Source organism: Pteropus medius, unplaced genomic scaffold (genome assembly GCF_902729225.1).
Source record: "Pteropus medius unplaced genomic scaffold, Ma_sr-lr_union100, whole genome shotgun sequence".
NCBI lineage: Eukaryota > Metazoa > Chordata > Mammalia > Chiroptera > Pteropodidae > Pteropus > Pteropus medius.
In genome coordinates, this window is record NW_024355205.1 from 13592323 (window position 1) to 13615156 (window position 22834).

Consider the following 22834-nt stretch of genomic DNA (forward strand, 5'->3'; position numbering starts at 1 on the left):
GGGGAGGAGAGAATTGAGATCTGTAACTGTTAATGGGGTACATGGTTTCTTTTTGGGGGGTGATGACAACGTTCTGGAATTAGATAGTGGTTTGCACAACCTTATAAATATACTAAAAACCATCAAAGTGTATAATTTGAAACGGTGAATTTTGTAGTATATGAATTATATATAATATACTATATTATAGTATATGAATTATATCTAAAAAATAAACCACACGCATTTTTTTATGTGTGTGGTTTACTTTTTTTATTGAGATATAATTCAAATACCATATGTCCAGAAAGTCAAGTCACTTGAAACGACGCATTCCCCGGCCATACGGGCTGACCAAGGTGTGCCAACAGGGTGATGTGACGGAAACAACCCCGAAGTAGAAGCCAAGAGGCTTCATGTTCATAACATCTGAGGCCGACCAGGCCATTTCTTTCCTTGAAAGAAAAGGAGACCCTGGCTCAGAACGCAGAAGAGACTGTCCCCAGGTGGTCGAGGTGGGGCTGGGCTCCAGGGTTCAGTAACTTAACAGAGTTCTCCCAGAGCATCCAGCCTTTACAGACAGGAAGACGTGAGGGTTAATGGAGGTCGACGGCTGCTTTTTCCTCAGTAATTGAGTGGGGAGGGCAGAGCTCTTGTCTGGAATGGCAGCTGGCATTCTGTGTTCCTGTTTATTACAGTTTATCTCAAGCAGTCATTTCCATTCACCTTTTAAAAAAAACATGAGGCGCAGCTGTGGCTTCACTTTAAATATTGTTCCTTCCAGGCTTTTAATTTTTTCACGGGCTCCTCCCTAATCTTTCACCATAATTGGATGCACAACACTAGAGACAGCACCTCGGAGGAACAAAGCAAAGCCAGCTTTCCCATCCTTGACCACACACGGCCCGTCCACAGCTCCTTACTCCGAGTGGAGCAGAAGGCAAGACCTCTTCCCCGTGTTGCTCTGCTCTGGAACAAAGTGGGAGCCAGTCTAATACTGAATTCTATGTTAAATTGTCTCGATTTCCTTTCTCTCTCTATATCAGTGTAATTTGGATCTTTCCAGGTCCTATGTTTTCTAGGTCCCTACTGGCTATCTGAACATTCTTCCATGCAGCATCAATTTCGAGTCAGCTTATTTGTTTGTGTGCCTCCCTATTCGGACTGTAAGCTCCTTGAGGAAAAACACAGTCTCTCTTCTGTGATCATGGCCCCCCACACCTGGCCAGGGACACAGGAAGGCTCTTGGTGAGTGACGGCTGAAGGAATCAGGACATTGCGTGCTGCTTGGTTTTAAAGACAATCAGCTCTGAGGGTCTTTACTCGAGACTCAGGGGTTGTTCAGAGCAAGGCAGAGTGATGATGGACTCAAAACACACACTTCAGATTCTGCCAAGCTGCAGGCGCTCCTTCCTAAATACTGAGACCTGTTTTCCATTGCGTACAGTTTTACCAGACCTGAGTAAACCAGAGGTCCTTAGTGAATCATCTCTCTTACTGTCAGGACTTGCTCCAAGGAAAAGGAACATATGCATACTCTTCCTTCCTTTACCTGGGTGGAATCTAATTTTAGTCATCGGAAAGTGACCTTTCCCACAAAGGCTGTTTGCCTGACTTTAAACAACCTTGTAAAATAATCTCTATACCCTTGTGGTATTTATCAGTGCAACTAGCATAGGAATTTCTGCTGTGCCGAGGCAGGGGTATACCATCTTTCCAATTGTTTTTGACAGCTGACCTCAAAGTGACAGGCAGTGAAAGAATTATGAAACTTTTTATTTTAAACATTTATTTTAAAAATTTGTGTATATGTTTTATATATACATAATATATACTTACAGTGATAATACTGTGTAATTTATGAATGAAATATATGTATATTAGAGTCATGAGCTCATAAACATTATACCGATGGGTACAAGGGAAGAAGCATGCAGAACACTGCTTTATGGCATCTAATTTAATTCTCTATTTAGTCAACCAAATGGCAAAAGCAAACATTAGAGGAAAAGACTAGGAAAGGAAGATTCGATTAAGAAAAGTGATTTTTACACTGGGTAATTCTTTTCCTGTTCTTTGTATTTTAAAGAAAGCATATGTTGCCCTGTTTCACTAGAAATTCTTAATGAAATCATGAATAGTGGGTTTTTTAAAGCATACTGAAGCCTCTACAGTAACCATGATATGCATAAATTTGAAAGCATTCTGCCTGAGAAAGGTTAAAAAGCTGAAATAACAAGAACGACTCTCATGTTTAGGGTCCCAAACAACATATACTGATCTCTGAACATCCTATAAATCTAGACGTTTCATCTAGTGACCTTTTGTACTAACCTAGCAGATATTTTGTCTCCTGAAATCACATACGGCAGTCTCCTGCCTCAGTCAGATAACGGGCTACACAGTGTGATTCAGTGTGGCTGTTGTTGACGCTGGGCAGCTACTGGAGCCTTGCCTTTGGTGTTCTGGCTTTATTAAGTGCAGTATCAGGTTGCCGCGTATCATCGCTCACTCATTTCAAGCATCTGGGACCTCTCTCAGTTTCTAAGTAGTATACAACTGCACTGGTCATTACTTTATTGTTATTGAATGAGCAATGGTATGCCTTTCACTTTCCTAAGTGCAAACCCACCAACACTTTTTTTTTTTTAATCTGAGAAACGATTTGAAAAGAAAAACGTGACCCGTCCTTTGGCACTGAAGAGGCGAGATGAGGACTGTGCACTTGTTCTACTGGGTTGGGTGAGTGACCAACTCTGACTGATGAGTGTCCCAAGTGTCTCCCTCATTAGCTTTTCTTTATTAATAATAAAATACTAAAATAATTTATTATAATCACCTAGTGCTATTGCATCTATGACTTTCATTATAAAGATATATTTATTTATTTATTTATTTTTAATTACAGTTGACATTCAATATTATTTTATATTAATTTCAGGTATACAGCACAGGGAATATAGTCAATAATATTATAATTATGTATAGTGCCAGGTGTACTAGACTAGACTAATTGGGGGGATCACTTCATAAATTATGTAAATGTCTAACCAAGCATCTTTGGCACACTCACTTCTGGCAGGAGGGGACAGCTGAGAGGTGTTCAGGTTTCAGGACTCTGTGTACTTATTCCCTTGGGCACTCATTCCCTCTTTGAGGATCACAAGGGATAAAAAACATGCAGGACAACATAGCAGGTCATTTAAATCTCTTTTACATATTTAGTTTCAGCTTCTGAAGAAAGAACATAAACTATTGTAGACTGCTCTGAGAAATAAAGTATACACTTAAAACAGCCCCCACACTCACACAGAATTATGCGTATAAGATAAAACTGTCATATTTTACATTATCATACATAAGGATCTATTAAGATAGAAGCTTCTTTCTATCTCTGATTCTGAGAAAAATAAGTTAGTGACATATTTGATCAAGTTAAAAATGTAACAGCAAGTGTTACTGTTTTAGGAGACTGTACTAACTGATATTTGCCTCTTAAGGAAAAGAGGTTTTACTTTCCAGGTCCATCCTGAGCTGTGTTGTGACCTATATTTGACTTATGGAAAATAATAAGGGGGAAGAACATAGTATGTGTTTAGCCTTCCGCGGATAGACAAGCATGTACTTGTAGTTAACTTTCGTGACCTCACCCATATAACTAAAAGCTATTTTTACTTGGGCCTGTTATTACCAGACAATTACCATAAAAAACACTCCAAAAATAAATTTACCGACTTTCAAAAAGAAAGGCAAGCAAAGAATTAGCAGATACTATATCAATTTTTAAAAACCGCACACCTCTCTTAGTAAAACTTAATATTTTTCATTGTTAAAAAAAGTCAAACTTAGAAAGATAGGTTAAACATTCTAATAATTGTTTTATTGCAGGTTAACATGTTAATAATTTAAAAAATTCTTCCTTTTCATAACAAGCCTGCCTAGCAACTAAATATATAACAGAAATTTTTTTCAACTTCAGGGTAACAACAACATGTGTATTCCAGTTTCTGCTGTAATATATTAATGAATACAAGCTGGGAAAAGCCGAAAGAAGAACTCTCCCAGCGTTTAATGCATTCAATTCTGTGCATTTAGCTTTCCTGAATATATTATGGCAATGGCCACTGAGTGTGGAATTTGGCCACTTCTCAAGGGTGATCTTTCTCCCAGTTAGAAAAATGGTCCAATTGTTTACAAACAAAAGAACTCTACCCCCTTACCTCTTTATAATTCCCCTCCACATCCAATGGGGATTCTTGACTGATGATGTCATCCATTCCATCACTGTCCAAATTCATCCTTTAACTCTTTAGAATTTCACTTAAGAAATAACCTTCCATGAATTCTGATAGGCCGATGTGCCAAATGCTCAGTACCCTGGTTACTGCTCATGCTGACGTGAGAGCCAGCTAAGAGTCTGTGCCCGGCTGTGCATGTCCTTGTCCCGCTCTGTCCCAGAGACACCGCCCTGCCCAGGCTCCCTGGCCTGTCCTGGGCAGCTGTCGTTTTCTGAGGCTCACTCTACACTGACACTCGGCTTGTTGAAAGTCCAGCCTTCCCACCGTCTGCTGTCACCGTCCCCTGAATGATCCCTCCTGGATTTCTCTCCACAGTACCTCTCCTACTCCCAATCAAGGAAAAGCTGATTCAACTCCCCCTACTCTCCCACTTCAGGGCTGAGTGTGGATAGGAGCTAGGAGCTCTGGGAGGAAACCAGCAACCTTGTTTTGAACTCAGGGTAGAGAGTGTATGGGATAAAAATAGATCCAGAAACCCAGCCTCACAGACTTCGCCAGTGAGTTAAAAGCTGGGTATCCCGTGACAAAATGAAAACAGTGTAATTTAAAGGCTAACCTGTAAGACAGATGTTTGCTTTTTTTTTTTCTTTTTCCCATAACCAATCATTTCTTACAATCAGATGTAAAAGTTCATCAAGCCACAGCACAAAGATGAAGTTTATTTTCAACACAGAGAAGGACGCCTCCACCCCAGGATCAGTGCTTTGTTCTATTAATATAGTCAAGAAAAAAAGATCCATCAACTTTTCTTTAAAATTCAGCCAGTGGCGGGCTTTTTCACAAAGAGAACGTTCCTTTCTGCTGCTCTCTTTACCCTTTTCCCATGGCTTTTGGTTTCGTTTATTGGCTTTATGTACAGGGAAGGAAAAAACCCACAGCTGGAGATGTTTTGGTGCAAGAAGCAGACAAACAGAAGTGCACACACAAACACACACTTGTCATTATTGAATCACTACAGCCATCAAAGAAAAAATATACCCACTGTTTATTTCAAAAGATAAAAGTTACTGTTTGCAAGAGATGTGGGCCAAAGAAGAATCCAAGGGGCAAACCTCTGTTTACCAACACCTCCTCCTGCTCCGACACACTGACACAGACAGAAAGAGGGAGATGTACCAGTCAGTACATCTTCCAATGTGGATTCTTGATGGAGTCTGACGCAGTTAAGAACAGAGTTCTAAAGTGAAAATCCCATTCAACATAGCCTTTTGGTATCTGAACCTCTGCTGACATGCTCACATTCTGTTTACTATTTTTCTCCACAAATTTTTTAAAAAATTCAATTTGTTGAAGACTCGTGGCATAAATGTGTCTCACCATCGTTTACTGTAACCCTGATTTTGTGAAGCAAATACTTTCCTCTGCAGCCCCTGACCCAAATGCAAATCCTCCCTTAACTCCACCCTCAGCACCCCTGCTTCAGTTCCCAAGACAAAGACTTTCACATTTGCCAGGCAGTGTGGAGACACATCACATCTAATGAGCCACGCTTGCATTTGAGTGGGGCTTCTTCCCAGCAGAGACCTGCCTTGTCCTACTCTCCTCCCGACTCCAGGACCCTCTGGACGAGGCTTCTTCTATCTGCATGTAAAGAAGGAGCCTAGAATAGGTTCCAGGGCTATGAGGCAACGTTGGCCGCTGAGTGCTGTCCCCAGTGCACGTGTTCCAGAGAATTCTTCAAGGGTAAGGCTTTGGGGTTAAAATAAAGTATCAGCTGTGAAGGATCCTGTGCATATCATATCCTGCCAAAGGAAGTTACTTAAAATGAAAGAAGCATGCATCTCACTACATGACACATTAGCATAATAACAACAGCTACCTTTTACTGAGGGTTTGCTACATGCCAGGCACTTTACAGGTGACATGTGTAAAAGGTGCCTGTAAAATGCCTGGCACACAGCAAGCCCTCAGTAAAGGGTAGCTATTGTTATTATGCTAATATATGTCATGTAGTAAGATGCATGCTTCCTTGGAGTAGATATTATTACTAATCCCATTTTATAGCTGAGTGAGAGCTCAGTGGGGTTAAGTAACTTGCCCACAGCGTGGCTGCTTGTCAATTCAGTCAGGCTCAAATTCGAACCTGAGCCCTCTGCTCCTGTGGCCCCCATTCTAAATGTGTGTGCTAGATCGCCTCCCACTGGCTGCCTCAATGAGAAAAAACCGCGCACACGGAAATAATCAAGCGCAGCTCTTAAAAATTAGGATTTACTACAGAGAGAATTCTGGCAGTGCTCATATAACAATATGAATATAAATCGCACATCTGGAACACTCCCCAGACAATTAGACCTCAAGAAATAAAATAAGAGCTCCTTCACTGATGATTGGACCCGAACACGCTGTACAGTGCATTTTCCTTTCTAGTTTACCATGGTTTTCCAGTGCCACAGCGGCATCTGTTCAGTGGAGGACAAGGATTTGTGTTTAATCATCTTGTTTTCCCTAACAGCATCTAGACACTGCCTTATACACATTAAGTGGACAATGAAGAGCTGTTGAATAAATATACGAACAAAAGAGAAATGTATGTGTTGCTTAAAATGTTTCCTCTAAATGCCGTCCAAAGTAAGAAATATTAATAGTTCGATTTACTGCTTTTCAACCAAAATCGTCTGTGGAAACCATATATGTACAAACTTAAAAATGGGTCTGCTCTGGTTGAAAGGACGGGGGACTACCATGAATTTCATGAACGTCAGTCTCTCACCTAGCTTAGCATCCTAGTCCATTTAGCAATCTGTAATCAAGACCTCAGATGGATGAAACTATAAATATTTAGAGATTGCAAGATTTAGTAAAATACATAACACTAAAAGCCTAATTACTAACATCATTTTAATTTTAATAGGGTAGGCTTAAATATACAGTTAAAATGACTGAACTCTCATTATTAACTATGTATATGTATATACCTATTCAAGTTAATATACAGTAATATATTGACTGCATATATACATATATATGTATACACACATACAAATAATATATTCTCTTTTGGAGAGGGGCACCTCAAAATCCAAAATGAAAATATCCCAGCCAAACAATAGGAGCAAAGATTGGTACTAAGAAAGTGCCACAGATCATTCTCTTCCTCTACCCACTATGCCTTTTCTTCATAAGTGATTCTCTAATAAGCGCTACATAGAGAAAAGGAATAGAGCATCTCCTTTTGACACATGGATGCAAGAACTTGCAGGGTGGACCCCAGAGGTGATGAATTTTCTTTGCACCTCCCTCAAGAAGTGCTTAGCACATAGACTCATAGCCCAGACCCTTCCCGGAAAGAGCTATATATCTGTGCTATCTGGATAGCTTGTACCATCTTAAAATAAAATATCTTATATTTTCCTGTCATGTAGATTGACCTTTGATGTTGTCTAGAGCTTTGCTACTCGAAGTGTATCCTGACAAGAGCATCCACATCACCTGGGAGCTTACTGGAACTGAAAGCTCTCTGGTCCTACGCCAGATCTACTGAATCGGAAAATGCATTTTTAAAAGAGCTCTGCATTTTTGAATGCACCTTAAATTTCAGAAGCATAGCTCTAGACCTTGAAAAATGTTCATTATGAGCCATTATCCTTCTATTTTAGATCATATTTCTAGGCCTGGATTCAAGATCCTGACTTTAGATGCTTGGGATCAACACTGTAATTAATTTTACTTCCAAGAGGTCCAAATGAACACAGAAAAGGAAAAAAAAAATAAAACACTTTGGAAGATGAGCTGAAGGTAATGCTTGGGAGTTTTACAGTAGCTATGCAAACAAGAGGATAACAGCCAGTCATGTCCTTCCTATGTAGAATTTTTTTCTGGTTCCTTTCTCTACTGCCACCCTCTCTAAAATGACCTGTGCTGACATAACACGAACCCAGATATTAACTCTTTCCTTTAGCACATGTATACATAGCCGCTTATAATCCCTGAGATTGAAAGAGCCTGTTCTCATCCCCACCCCTGCCCTGAAATTCAAGGACTAGAATGGAGAGCTTCAGTTTCCTGTCAAACCATGATCTGAAACTGTGAGGTGCATTGGTCCCGTGAGCTAAAGCTTTTAAATGATCATTATCGGGCACTGGTGGAAATCATTGACTGTGAGAACACTGACCACATTACTGGGAAATCACTTAGGCATTGTCAAAGGCTTTTCCCATCCATAGATGGAAACTCTAGTTCAATCTGATTAACCCCTCAGCATCCCGTTGCCCTCCCTTTAGCCTGATCATCCAGATTCCATGAGCCACACAGACTGATACTGGAGTTATATTCTCTTTTCAAACAAATTATTTTTTTTTCCACTGCACAAAGATCATCTAAATTCGCTATTTATTTATTTGCTTGTTTGTTTGTTTAATGTTTTATGTGAGGCAACCCTTGGTTGACCTCACAGATTGCAAGGACTTTGTCAGCTTACAATCCCTTATTTTTAGGCCTACAGCACCTGGTCTTCCTAGGTGGTCTCCCATCCAAGTACTAACAAGGCCCAACGCTGCTTAGCTTCCAAGATCAGATGGGATTGGGCTTGTTCAAGGTAATATGGCGGTAGATTTTGCTTTGCTTTTTTAATTAAGGTATTCTGATAGCCAGATAATCCTTGAAAATATGCAGATAATTTTAAAATGGATGTTTCATGTTGGTTAAAAAAAAAAATTAAAATGATGGCATTAGGAGGGTAGGGTAGAGGAGGTGGAAGGTTGGGAGTAGACAGAGTGCCAAACATTTACCCCTATCAAAAAGATTGAAGATCATAGACAAATCTTTCTGCCCAACTTAAAACCCGAGTATAAGAAACTCAACTGCAGTCACTTTGGTGGCCTCCGAATGGGATCAGTATTAATGCCCTCATTACCTTTCTCTGTGTTCTTAGCATTCCTTCCCCATGACTGGCTCTCCCACCTCGATTGTCATTAGGCCCTTTTGATGGTTGTTTTCTTCTGAATTCAAGCAGTTTTGTCAAAGTACTTTGTATTTCAGGAAGCTCGGTAATTTCTGACTTCCAGATAGTGCACAGGGGAATACTAAGTATACCAAGATTTCAAATTTTCCCTTGGCGTAGAGGATATAAATAAGTAATAGGATAGAGCTCTATTAATGTTGAGCTTCTGCATGTGAAATTGTGATTAGTTACACAAGATTTTGTGCGTGTGTGTGTGTGTGTGTGAGAGAGAGAAAGAGAGAGAGAGAGAGAGAGAGAGAGAATGTGAGGTCTGTACTCACCAAAAATCATGGCTGCCCTGGTACGTACCAGAACAGTGTTCCCACTTCCTGTCCTTCCCCATCGCCACCCCCTCTCCCAAGGAAAATGCTAGATGTTTGGCTTAAAATATGTGTTGCATGTTTATTTCTTAAAATCGCTTGATGTCTGATCATGATGTTTGAGGCCCCAAGTGCTACTTAGAGTAGGAATTTAAATTTAAATTCCTATTTAAAATAGGAATGAATGTTTGTGCTTGTACTAAATTTCTATTTCAGATCAGGCCTATAATGAAGTTCTGTAGAGATGATTTTTTGTTTGTTTTCATCTGGGCACTTGTCGCTGTGCTTCCTTTGTGTGAAAATATATAAATTAGATTTTTCAGATAGCTTCTTGGCTAAAACAACATGTGTGGATGAATTTGCATCCAGAATTATTTTCTTAATTTTTAAGGTGATTAGATGTGTTACTGCCTCCTCAGAAGAACACACTGCATCTCAACGAGGCAAAACGCAACTGTAACCAGGCAAAACAATGAAGACAAAGTAGTCTTCAACACTGTTAACTATGGGGAAAAAATGTTTCCAATCAAAAAAAAAATATATAGAATAAGACACAAAATTGTTTCATTCAATTTGCATTTAAAAGCCTCTATCAAATAGCGCACTAAAAGGCTTTGAAATTCCTTTTTCTATTAGGTCAATATATTTTTCCCTGCTGTGGATAAAACTAGGTTTAAATTGGGCAGAATCTTAAACGAACTCAAATTTGATACCTTGTTTTCTCATTCACAGGAAGAAGGGGTTGGGAAAAGAGTCCTCACTTGGCCTTGTGTCAACAGGAATAGAATATATTTCCTTTCATTTGTTAACCATTAAATAACCCACCAGAATCTGGGCATGAAGGCTGTTTACTCCTTTCTCCAAGAAGAGTTTTCAAAACATCTTGATGTACTACTTAAACTGATGTATTTCCTAGTTTTATCATTCAAGACCAATCTAAGGCTGAAACATTTTGCCAAAGAAAAACATGATGTTTCAGGAGGCAGTAAAATTATCCCTCCATATGGTAAAAAAAAAAAAGTATTGAAACTTTGTAAAATTCGATATATTTAAAAGGTGGGTTGGGTATGAGTACTTGCCTCAAAGGGTCATAGGTATTTTGAAAAAGTGCTTGGGAAAGACCATGAGGTTCACTTTGGGAAAATTCATGGGTAAAAGAGAAGTAGGTACGAAGGTATGTTCTTAATGCATTATCTCTGAGAAGGCTGGGATAGCTGTCTCATTCATCTTGTTTCTTGCACTCTACATCCCCCATTTTGGCACATGGAATGTTTAAAATGCTGGCAACAAGCCAGGTATGTAGACTGCCCCAGCAGCTTCGCCAGCTCCCTGAAGCAAAGCACAGATCTGGGCTTCTCTCGTATTATGATGGGAAATCCTTATCCCGGGAACTCAGAACAGTACCAGCTGCAGAAAATGCAATTCAATCCAACAAACATTTACTGAACATACAACTCTGTATGTAAGGAAGGAAATGAAAATAAGAGCCTTGTTTTCAAGAAGACAATGGGAAGTCAGATTTACACGTCACTAGCTGCAAATGGGAAATGGGGGTCTAACAGAGGTAAAGACAAAGTGCACTGAGAAGAAGAACTTTTGACTGGGAAATGAGAGGGGAAAGTTTCGTGGAGGAGGTGGCATTTGAGACTTGAAAGCCTCATTAGGCCGCTACAGGTAGAAGCAGGTGGTGTGTGGGGAGACATTCCAGGCTGAGGCACCACGGCAAAGAAAAAGAGCTGATGGCAATGCAGGGGCAGGTGTGTAGGATTTGGAGGGAGGAGTATTTCTGCACAGGGTTCGGATCATAGTTACGCCTTAAAGGCCATGCATTGGGATGTAGAATTTGTCCTAGAAAAAATGGCGAAGCATTACATATTTCTACTGTGCTTCCTCAAGACCAGGTCTGTGTGTGTGTGTGTGTGTGTGTGTGTGTGTGTGTGTGTGTTTGAAGAAGAGCTTCTTTAAGCTCCCGAGGGAGAAAAAAGATGAGAGTCATTCATATATCATTTTACTTTTTTCTTTCAAGTCCCCATTCCCACAGTACCAAAGAATGTGAGGGTGTGATCTATATCTGAGGTGGTCGTAAGGGAATTTAAGCGATAGAAAGAAAGAGATGAAAGCATGTCATTGTTTTCATATACACACTAATCTCCCCCACCCCCACCCAAAAAAAAAAACTTCTGGGAAAGAGGAGAAAATATTTGGGAGCTTTTAAGCAAAATGGACCCGCTGACCTAAACTTGTGCTTTCAAGTTAACAGTATCTCAAAGCTTTCTATCAGAAACTGTTTAAAAGAATTTGGCCTCTTAAAGGCTGCCAGGCCTGAAGCTGTGGGCAAGGTTCTTTCCTGAAGAGGTTGGCTTCCTCCCAAGACTGGAAAATGGAGGTCGATAGCTCTATCTTTTAACACGGCTACAACTGGAAATGACAACACATGCCTCAGTAACCTCTTGCCTAATGTAAATGCTGTGAGAAAGAAAAGTACATGAAGATGATGACGACATGAGAACCTTTAAAAATAAAACCACCACAAAAAATTCCGCCTTAGAATTTCTCTTGGATCATCCCTCTTTGGATTATATTGTTCAAAGCACAGTGTATGCAAACACCTCCAATAAAGGTTTCAGGCTCTTGGTAGCAGTGAAACTCTTTTTCAAAACAATCATCTATTTAGAAAAACAGTATACAAGAACTGATTACAGTTCCCTATATTAGCAACAAGTAATTGGGAAAGGAAGTGGTGTGGTTTTCCCGGGCTGCTTTACAATCCTCACTGAGCCCCGCAATGTGCATCGGAAGAAGGGAACTCTTACTTCTTAAATTCTTAACTGACTTGTTTACAAGGAAAGGTGGCCTTGGGCAGAGGACCTGCCAACTTTCATGCCAAGACATTAACTAGGAAAAATCCTATTTCACAGATGAGAAAAGTAACAAGAAATAAGCAGATAATTGGACCCACAGACAATGAAAATGATGCAGGTTAACGGTGGTGGTGGGTGGACGCAGTACAAGAAAAATCGCCCCGGTGTCTATCAAATAATAAGAAACCACGATGCTATAGTATGTTTACAATGTCTTCTTTTCTTAGTCAATTTTATATATAGTAGGCATATCTATCCATAATACTTGATGGTTTGTTCTAAGTACTGGGAAAGCAGATGGATACAAATTTGAAAATCCCTGCCCTCACATTGCTTACATGGAGTGAGGGATACAGGAAACAGACGAATAAGTAAAATATCACTCTGATAGATGGTAATGAATGCCAGGTATAAAAGTAAATTAGAGAAGTATAATAGAAATACCGGAATAGAATTGGGGAGTTAGAAATTGGCATAGTAAGTCCATAGAAGACCCCCTCGAGACGGGAATACTTGAGCAAGGACCTGAAGGAAGTGAGAGAAGCCATGGGAGTTGCTGATAGGAAAAATGCAGGATGCCCAGTCGAATTTGAATTTCAGATAAACAGTGAACAATTTTTTTTTTTTTTGTATAAGCATGTCTCAAACGCTGTAGATTATCTGCTAAATCTGGTAACCCTACTTGGGGAAGCACATGCCAGGCAGAAGGGACATGACAGCAAGGGCAGGGCCAGACCAGCTAGTGGGAGGGGAGTGAAGGGAAGGGGGAATATGGGAGAAGACCCCAAGAGGAAACAGGGGTCCTGGGAGGACCAGACTTTTATTCTGAGGAGGAGAATTCTTGGATGCATGACATGCTCTGACTTAGGTTTTAAAAGATCGCTCAAGGGCAGGAACAGCAAGACCAGTGAGGAGGCCATTTATTGCTATGATGATGATGGTGATAATAATAATAATGGTAATACACATCTCGACATATACACAAAAATGAGCATGTTCTTTTGGGGGGAATAATGGACCCAAAAGCCCCATTCAGGGACTCTCTATTAAGAAACATTAGTATACATTTATGGGAGGAAAGGAATCAATTCTACAAATAAATCCTGTTTCCTCACTAAATGCTAACCTAGGGAAGTTGCTTTAACCCACTACATTATCAGCCTTAAAAATAAATAAATAAATACACCCTCATCCAAAAAAGAGGAAGTTTCTGACAAATATCAAACTGTAGATATCACCAGTGACTATGATAACAAGCCAAAGAGTTAGAGAAACTGCTGTTTCTGAATCCAATCTCACGTGGTGCCAGCTGGGTTCTAAAACTAAGGTTTCTGAGTGGGAGTGAAACTTGGCTTCGTGCTTAATGTTTTTGATTTTTGCTGAGTTACATATAAAGAAAGAGACTTTCAAAGAATAGACAGATGAGGGTAGTTCTACAAAACCCCATGGAGATGCAGAATCTATTGACTGTTATGCACCTAATACACTTAATTTTATTGTAAAAATAGGCCATAAATACTTCAAAACTATTAAACACACAACGACAGTGTTATATGTTGTAGTTCATGTAAAACCAATTCGTCTTCCTTTGGAAGAAGCAGTAGGCTAACAAAATTCCTCCTCTCCAGATGAAATTGCTGATATTTGACCAATTTTTGACCTATAAAACCGGTGATTTTATGTTCAACCTAATGGAAAGATATAGGAATAATCTTATGGTAGCTTGCCTTTCAAAAATTAAACTACATAGTTTCTCTGAAAAGAGAAGAAAAACTATTTTAATTATTATAGTCATTTATTCATCTGGAGACATGCCGGGAGTAGGTTAGGCTCTCCATACATATTTGACATTCTCCACTCCCAAGCTCTGTGTTATGTGTGAGGTTCTAGTTGTTCCCTGAGCATCTTGATCCCTTTCTCTTGGGAAAAATTTCTGTGAAGCACAAATCTCAATATTTAGGGTCTACAGACCTAAATGTACTATAAAATGAAATACTATAAAACAAGCTGAGAATTACAAAATTCCATTTAGTAAGCAGAGAAAAAAGTGTATAAATATATTATATAGGCACACTATACTTAGCTGAGAAACCACTGCCTTAAAAGTCTTGTGAAATGTACTATTCTGCCTGCATACATTTACCACTGTGAAACCTGACCTTCTGAGAAACACCTGCTTGTCTCAGGTAACCTACTTCACACAAGGAAGAGGCATTGTTAAGTCAGAGAATTGGTCTCTCAGAGCTTCTAAACTCGGTCAGCTGAGTAATATCTCGATATTAACTACTATCCAGGCTTGGACTAGCCATGCCTGCTGCTGCTGCAAAGAGCAATTTCTCTGAGAACATTCTCCATGTCTGTTTACAACGAGGATACTTTCAATGTTGCCTTGATAGTGACAGTTGAAGTCGCAGGAAGGAGTTATGAACATTCTAGAACTGGTCTTTTGAAATGGTCTAAGTATTTAATTCAAAGCTCTGGATAGCAAATTAGCATATAGATGAGTATGTATTGTTAAAATTTTTCTATTTGAAGTTTTCTAATGCATGCTGATTAATTCTTATTTACTAACCATTTAAAACAATATACTAGTAAAAATAAGTTCAGAAGGACATACCAGTACAACTTTAAACATCAGGTGCATGCTAACTAATTTTTGAAAATTTCTAAGAACATCAGTTGCTTCCTATTTACATAATTTCCTTAAAGACAATCCTAAAAACTGGGTGTGAAGCAACTCATATCCTATGCAATTAGCAAATATCATGTTCTTCAATGTTATCTATGTGAAATTCTGACCAGATTTTCTTCCTCTGAAGCCCCTTAAATTCAATTACAGTTCAAAACATACATAGAGAATATGCAAAGCACAGATCACCTCAGTGGATTTCACATATGCTTTAAAGGCCAAGGAAGCAGTGTGTTCTGCCCCATTAGTTCCCAGAAAATCTAATTACAATTCAGATACTGTATGCGATGAAGGCCAGGAGTAGAGGATATGGTAAAATCCCTTGAAAATCCAGAAAGACAACCTGCTGCTTTGGAAGAGGAAGGCCTTCTCTCCTTTGGGATGCCGGCCTCACAATCAGGCTTTAAATCTTACCTGATACGAACAGTTCTCCTGATGTACCATCTCAGTGCATCCTAGGGCGCAGACCCCAAAGCAGGACTGCTCAGCGAGGCTGCAGAGGGAAAGCGCGGAGCATCCACAGGCGCAGAGAACGCCCTGGGCAGGCCGGGGCTCCCCGCAGATTAAAATGGATGCTGTTTCGCTGATCAACCTGCGCAGTGGCACTGCCTGTGCCGGGAAGCGCGCAGCGAGCGGAGCTGCTCTCCTCGGAAACCAGCAGAGAGGCTTACAAACATGGAGCTAGGACCGGGCTGGGGGAGGGGGCGCGCTCATCACGGGCACAATCAGCCAATTATATTATAAGCACAAAGAAAAGGATCAGTCTGGGGCTGGTGTGACCTTCTGGTGCTTTATGAAGGCACTTAACTGATGTGGAAACATTCTAGTCCTCATTAAAGAGAAAAAGGCCAGCGAGGGAGAGGGAGAGAGACAGACACAAATCAATGTTGCAGCTGAACATTTCAAACCTCTGGCTTCATCCCTGCGGCCCACAGATGCTGCTTGGATGGTGCTTGTAAAAAAGGGGGCCTTAAGGATCAGTTCAGAACTTTTAACATCCGAAGGATGAGAACAACCCATTCAGAATACTGACGTTGAAAGGATGTTTTCTGGGTTGGGTTTTTGAAGTGTTGTCAACTTTGTAACTAAAAGGAGAGTCTTCTTTCTTTAGAAAAATATTATTTTGTAATTCTTTTGATTCCCCACTGATTTTTGGCTCTCACTTGCTTTTTAAGTCAAGCAGAAATAAAGCGAAATAATTAATACTATACTTTTTTTAAGGGTGAGAGTTTATTAAAGTCAGTATAATTAATTCATTTCATGAAAATGAAACTAAAGTAAGGCTTTGTGAGTCTAATATCTCTATCTCTGTCTCTTATCTACCAATTCTGTGACTTGACTATACAGACACCTCCGATAAAGCACATATGATCCTAGAAACCAACCATTGTACTTAAGGGATAGTAATGGAAAGAATTCTGGACTTGCGGATAGTAATCAACGGAAAGACAGGTTGGACCATTCATGTTTGTGGAGGAATAAAGGAGCCAATTTCTGAAATACTTCAGGGTCTTTCTAGAATTTTAGGATTTATGAAAAGGAACAACCAGGCCTGTAAATTTTAAAGCGAATTTAATGACAAAAAATTAAGAATGTAAATACAGTAAAATAAAATTTCCTTATCTATATTCCTCACTTGCCATAAGCAATTTTTTTGTTGTTTCTTAATAAAGTGGCCTTGAGTACATAATGATACTCAATAAAAACCTGAGTGAATTTAAACTATCGATTTAAAAAAAAAAATCAATAGGGATATTATTTTAAGCTATCTATCTATCTATCTTCTCAAAAATTCTTACTAATAACCACGCAGTCTTCATTACGCTGCTGATAGAGAAAACAAGTACCTCTGGGCTGGGGAATAAAATCAACATATTTGATGAGTTATCATATCAAGCTCTATCTTAAGGAATGGTGAGAGTTTATGTTAAGAATATCTGGTGATATATTTTTAATTTCATGACAACATTTCTGTTGCTTATAAAGAGAAAAATCTATTTTTATAAATATTAATTTTTGCTATTTGAGATTCAAACAAGAGAGAAGTTTGCTACCTCGATTCAAATCCAATGGCACCGTCACATGCATGGCTTCAACCTTCCTAGTTAGGGTAATGAAAGGTGGCAGGGAAAGCCCAACTGATGATCTCACAAGCTTGCATTTCAGCACCGGGTTCAAATAGAAAATACTCTGGAGACGTACCCTACAGCTCACAGCCTCTCTCCCTGGAATGTAGGAGAAAGATAGGCCACGTAACATGTGCAGGACTTTTCAGGCTTGCTCATTGGCAGATGGCACAATGGAAGCTTGATGAATGAAGGAGAAGCCTGTACTAGATCATGAGTCTTCTTAAATATAGGATGAAGGACAGAGGATAGAAACTTTTCAGAAAAAGGAAACAGCATGCAGCACATCCTCAACCCACACTCCATCCTTCCCTACTGAGTAATCCACACAGGACAGACAGAAACAGAGATGCCTGTATGGTGTGCCTTGTTATACAACCACCTAAGATGAAGGTTCTGGAATCTTAAGTATGTGCAAGGAAAAGGAAGCCAAAGTAAAAGTTCCTTTTGCAAGGCAGCAAATAAGATGAAATGGAAATCTTATACCAAACGTAAAAGGCGTAATCCCAACTTTCCAAGACAGAATAGCTTTAACTTCAAAGGCTGCTAAAGCTTTACTCAAGTTACTGCTTTGACAATCTGTGACCTTAAGACTCAGGAACATGCTTTCAAAAGTTGTACAAGGCCCAAAAAGCCACTTCCTGGGCTCTCTTCTCTTCCGAAAACTAAAGACTCGGAGATATATTACATAAGCTCCTAAAGATATTTATCATGTGTCGTTAAAAAAAAAAAAAAAAGAAAAAGAAAAAAAGAAAGCCTAAACATGATCCTACTGTTCACAGTTGCTGTTCCATAAATAGTGGAAGTGACTCAGAGGTGGCTCTGGGGAGAACAGATTTCTGACAATTGTATCCCAAATCCTGTCAAAAACCTCAAGTGGTATAAACAAGATAAGGAAAAAAAAAAAATGAAAGAAAGAAGAAATATATATCAAGCAAGCTTCCCTTTATAGTCATTCATTGGAAAGGACTTTGTGTTACAATTTAAATTATGATTTGCTAGAACAAAAAACTTTAAACAGAAACCAACTGTTCCAAGAACATTCAAGCTGGAATAATTTACTAAACTATAGTAATGTTTATTATTTTTTAACTAAAAAATACTGATGAACGGTTTAAGTATGGTCTATGTTGCATAGAGATTCTTCTTTCTTCTCAGGGCCTTATAACTTCCCTTCCCATAAAAAGTATTAGGTTTCAGATTTAGACAAGACCTTAGAGATACACTGTTATTTTCCAAATATAAAATCAAGCCTAAGAAAGATGTGATATATTCAAGAACAGAAATCCTCCTCCAACAACAAAAAGGCAGGACAGTAAGAAAAAAAATGCCCAGAGTTTCTGGTTCATATCTTGTGAGTGTGTTCATATAAAACAATGTTAAATAAGGATCCACCAGACTTGGAGAAATGACCCCCTTTTGACTGAGCCAATGTAGGCTGGCCTTGAAATCAATATCTATCACCAAGTTAGAATGAGGCTGCAGCGTGGTTCTACCTAAATCCGAATCCAATGTATGTTTTAAAGGAAGAAAAATTAAAATATTTCCCGATTAAGCTATTGTTCCTATTTTTGCTACCAAGTAAATTATTGTGTATTTAAATCCAGAAAAGAAGTTTTTCAATTGTGGCAATTAATAGCAACAGAGCTTTTTTTTGGACAGTAAATATAGTGGTAAAAAGTCATGTCTGCAGGCCATCCTAGCCTACTGTTTCAAAAGTGAATCACTGGAATCAGAAACTGACCTGGAAGGGGCATAGCGAACTTTCTGGCACAAGTTGTGTGACTTGATAAAGGTTTGGCTTAAACAGGTTTGGCTTATACATTTGGCTTATACATTTGTCAAAACTCATTGAATAGTAGTAAATTTAAGATTCGTGCATTTCATTGTATGTAAAATTTACCTTAGAAAAATAAAAAAGAACTGGTTGATAAATTTTAAACTTTAGTTAATGACACGCAGGCTGAAGTATTTAGGGGGAGGCTCACTCACTGATGTCTGCAACTCACTTTGAAACTCACCAAATAAATGAGATGAACCGATGGATGGCTAGAGGGATGAGCGGATGGAAAGTTGTGACAAAGCATTTAGTTTCGTAAACCATTAATTGTTAAATCTGGATAGGGCAAAAATGGGTATTCGCATAAAAACTTTTCAGTTTGAAAATATTCTTAATGAAATGTCAGGAAAAAATTAAGTCATCAAGAGTAGGAAAGATGAAGAAGCAAGTCTTCATCCTCAGCAATACCCTTTGAACTTTTCCTTAGGAATTTGGGGAAAGCGGGTAGACATTTTATATAGCTTCAAGTTTTGCTTCTTTACAGGGCAATGGAAGAAAAGAAATGGTGAGGAAACTTCGTCCTGTTCACCCCAGGGAGAACCAGGTCCTTGAATGATCCATCCAAAGAAGAACACACCTGGTAGCACTTGTGACACCAAATCTGAGAAAGTGGCTCTGCAGTTTACAAAGTGCTTTCCCCAACATCTCCCTTGATTCTCATAACCCTGTAGTTGGAACAAGTTCCTATTATGTGCCATGTGAAGAAATGTTTCTGCCCTCAAGGAATATGGTAAGAGAAATAAGGCAATACGCAAATGACCGGAAATAATGATGAATGAGTTAGGTGCCTCCAAAGAGAATTTGTTGTTGGTTCACTAGGAATTCAGAAGAGGAAGAGAACTCTTAGTCAGAGTACACAGGAAACTGGAATAATCTTTTCTGTTTGGTTGTTTACTTCTTGAATGTCTGTCTATTCTATTTCTAGATTAATGTAAGTTACCTTAGAACTTGGATCCGAGTTCGTTTATTCAGTTCTATTATCCCCAGCATCTAAAATAGTACCTGGCATGTAATACTCTTAATGAATATTTTTAAATGAATAAATAAATGATTATGACCTTCAGAAAGTTACCTCATTGCTCCTTGCCTCAGTTTTCTCATCTATAAACTAAAGATGCTAATTCCTTGTTTATTGGGTGATGATAGGATGAAATGAGAATACCATGTAAAACAGCTCTTAGGTGCTCAGGAAAGGATCAGAAATGATTTTTCCTCCTCTCCTAATTAAAGATAGTAACAACAGTCCAAGGAACAGAGAGAGGCCTGAAGGACAGAGGTGATGGTAGCAATGGAAAAGAAAAGACACAGGGATGCATTCTATGAATCACCGTGAAAAATGAACTGAAGGCACCTAGACAACGATCCGACATGGGGGAGCGAACAAGACAAAGAATCATGAGGTTTTGAATCACTGCTAGAGTGACATCGGAGCTGTGAAAAGACATAGGGAATTAGAAGGAACTAATTCTGAGAGATTGAGTTGCAGTAATGAGGTCTTTTATTTTTTACCATAAAATTATGAGTTGAAGATGCAGGAGGCAACAGGGGCTCACAAGAGAAGTCAGGCCAACAGATAGAATTTGGGGGTCTTTTGCAAGGAGAGAATAGCTGATGCTGTAGAAACGGATGAGATTACAGAAGAGATTATAGAGAAAGAGCTAATGAGAAACAAAGCCATCACTATGGAATGCAAAATAATGACACTCCAAAATATCTACATCCTAATCCCCAGCTCAGAAAGGGGAATTAAGGTTGCTCATCAGCTGACCTTGAGATGGGGACATTATCCTGGTTTATCCTGGTGAGCTCAATGTAATCACAAGAGTCCTTTTAAGATAAGAGGAAGCGAGAACCAGAAAACCAGAAAGCAGGAAACCAGAGAGATGGCAGTGTGAAAAGACTTGGCACAATGGTGTTGGCTTTGAAGACAAAGGAAAGAATCAGAAGCAAAGCACTATGGGAGGCCTCAAAAAGACGAAGGCTGGCTGGGTACTGTAGTAAGGGGTCAAGGAGAAAGAGGAGGCTGACGGAGCTCAATGGCTTCAAATTTAGTTTAAAAGACTAAAAGGTTGAAAGGGAAACAATCAAAAGCCATTAGTTTGCCTATTAGGAAGTCATCAGTTTCCCTTAAAAGACTAATTTCAGAAGTAATGTGTTAGGGGTGGAAGCCACGTTACAGGTGGTTAAGAAGTTGAGGGACTGAGTAGAGAGCAGTTTGCAAAGAAGTATGGGGATGAATTAGAAGAGCATTAGGGTGGTAGCTTGAGTGTGTAATAGAATTAGAGAGTTTGTGGTTGTGGCTGATTTTTATGACAGGGGAGATCCAAACATATATGTGAGCAGCAGAGAAAGAGCCAGCGTGAAGGGAGAAACTGATGGTGGTGAGTGGAAAATAACTGAAAGGGCCAATTCCTGAAAGAGGAGCACATGACAGGGGTTCATTCAGCCTTGGAACTGAAGATACGGTGAGTAAATTTACAAAGAAATGTCGAGGAAGGAGGAGGTCATAGTGGAGATGGGGAAAGATTCAGGGGCACAGATGGGTGCGTATCCTTGACTGCGTCCTGGAAGGATCAGGGATGGTACAGACCTCAAGGACAGGGAGGCTGGCTTGGTTGGGATCAGAGAGGCTGGACCAGTGTGGAGGAAGCTTTTCCAAGAGATTTTGTAGGGGGTGTTGCCGTATTACTTGATGATATTCAATTAATGCTATAGGAGAGCAAGAAAAACAAATGGGATGGATGAAACTTATCAGATGCATTAAATATAGATAATAAATACGTAGCAGCTTGTCAGACATTGGTGAAGTGAGTACGATGTGTTAAATTTAGACAATGAGTAAGGATGAAGACAGAGACAGAATTCGTGAGATGTGTTAAGTATTGAAAAGTTAGTTAGTAACCTGGATGTGTCCGACATAGATCATGCATGTGTGCTGAGCATAAGAGCATAGAAAGTGATGGAAACACTAAAGAAGCCTCTGATATTCATGGCACACCAAATAGCCTGAGGTACATGAGGCACTCAATATTCATTAGATGGTACACTGACTGACCACAGGTGACATCTATTCTGGCCCTCTGTGTTTTTGGCCCAAGAAATACAATCCATAGCTGCTAAACAGGTAAGAGGGCGAGATACAAAGGAAGCCAGAGGAACCTTCCCTTATGTCTCTAATATAGCAAGCTGCATGTCATTGGCACACTTTCTGGCTAACTGGGCCTCCTTTCTCAAACTTCAACTCTAGTTTGTCACCATATCAACAGGGAAGGTGGTTGCAGCAGAAAGGCTGGACACATAAGTACTGCATGGCCCAAGATTCAGGTATTGCGGTCTGTCTACACTCCTGTACCACATCCTAAGTATGATTCTAGGACTAATTCCAATTTGCATGGGGGTGAGGATTTTTCTCCAGCACCAAGCAATTCTTGGACACCAGCTGGGTGTTTTATAATTCAGCTTGGTTCCAACACTATCTACCTGGAGAAAGCATCAGATTCCACAGGTTAAGGGCTCAGTCCACAAGACTGTCCTCCCTCACTACTTCAGGCGCCCAATGCAAGTCCAGGTTGTCACCTGTGCTTCTAACCAACAATGACTCTCTCCTTGGGTTCAATTAATTTGCTAGAGTGGCTCACAGAATTCAGAGAAACATTTTACCTACTACAGTACCAGTTTATCATAAAATATTTATTTATTTATTTATTTATTTATTTATTTATTTATTTATTTATTTATTTTTAGTCACAAAAAACCAAATGTGAGAGATGCATAGGGCAGGT

At 39.4% G+C, this 22834-nt stretch overlaps 1 protein-coding gene and 1 pseudogene across 9 annotated transcripts in view; both read right to left on the reverse strand.

The window, feature by feature from the left end:
• SCHIP1 (schwannomin interacting protein 1) overlaps positions 1–22834 on the reverse strand; it is a 133902-nt gene that overhangs the window by 35220 nt on the left and 75848 nt on the right. The window contains exon 1 of one of the 9 annotated variants that reach the window (XM_039857450.1): positions 15501–15755. The exons of 7 other annotated variants lie outside the window; for them this stretch is intronic. In XM_039857450.1, the coding sequence (XP_039713384.1) occupies positions 15501–15530 (30 nt within the window). In that variant the 5' untranslated portion in view covers positions 15531–15755. Of the gene's footprint in view, positions 1–4199; positions 4293–15500; positions 15756–22834 lie in introns of those variants that run through there. One more of the 9 variants, XM_039857449.1, reaches the window with a different exon arrangement.
• On the reverse strand, positions 8710–8828 carry LOC120599026 (uncharacterized; annotated as a pseudogene).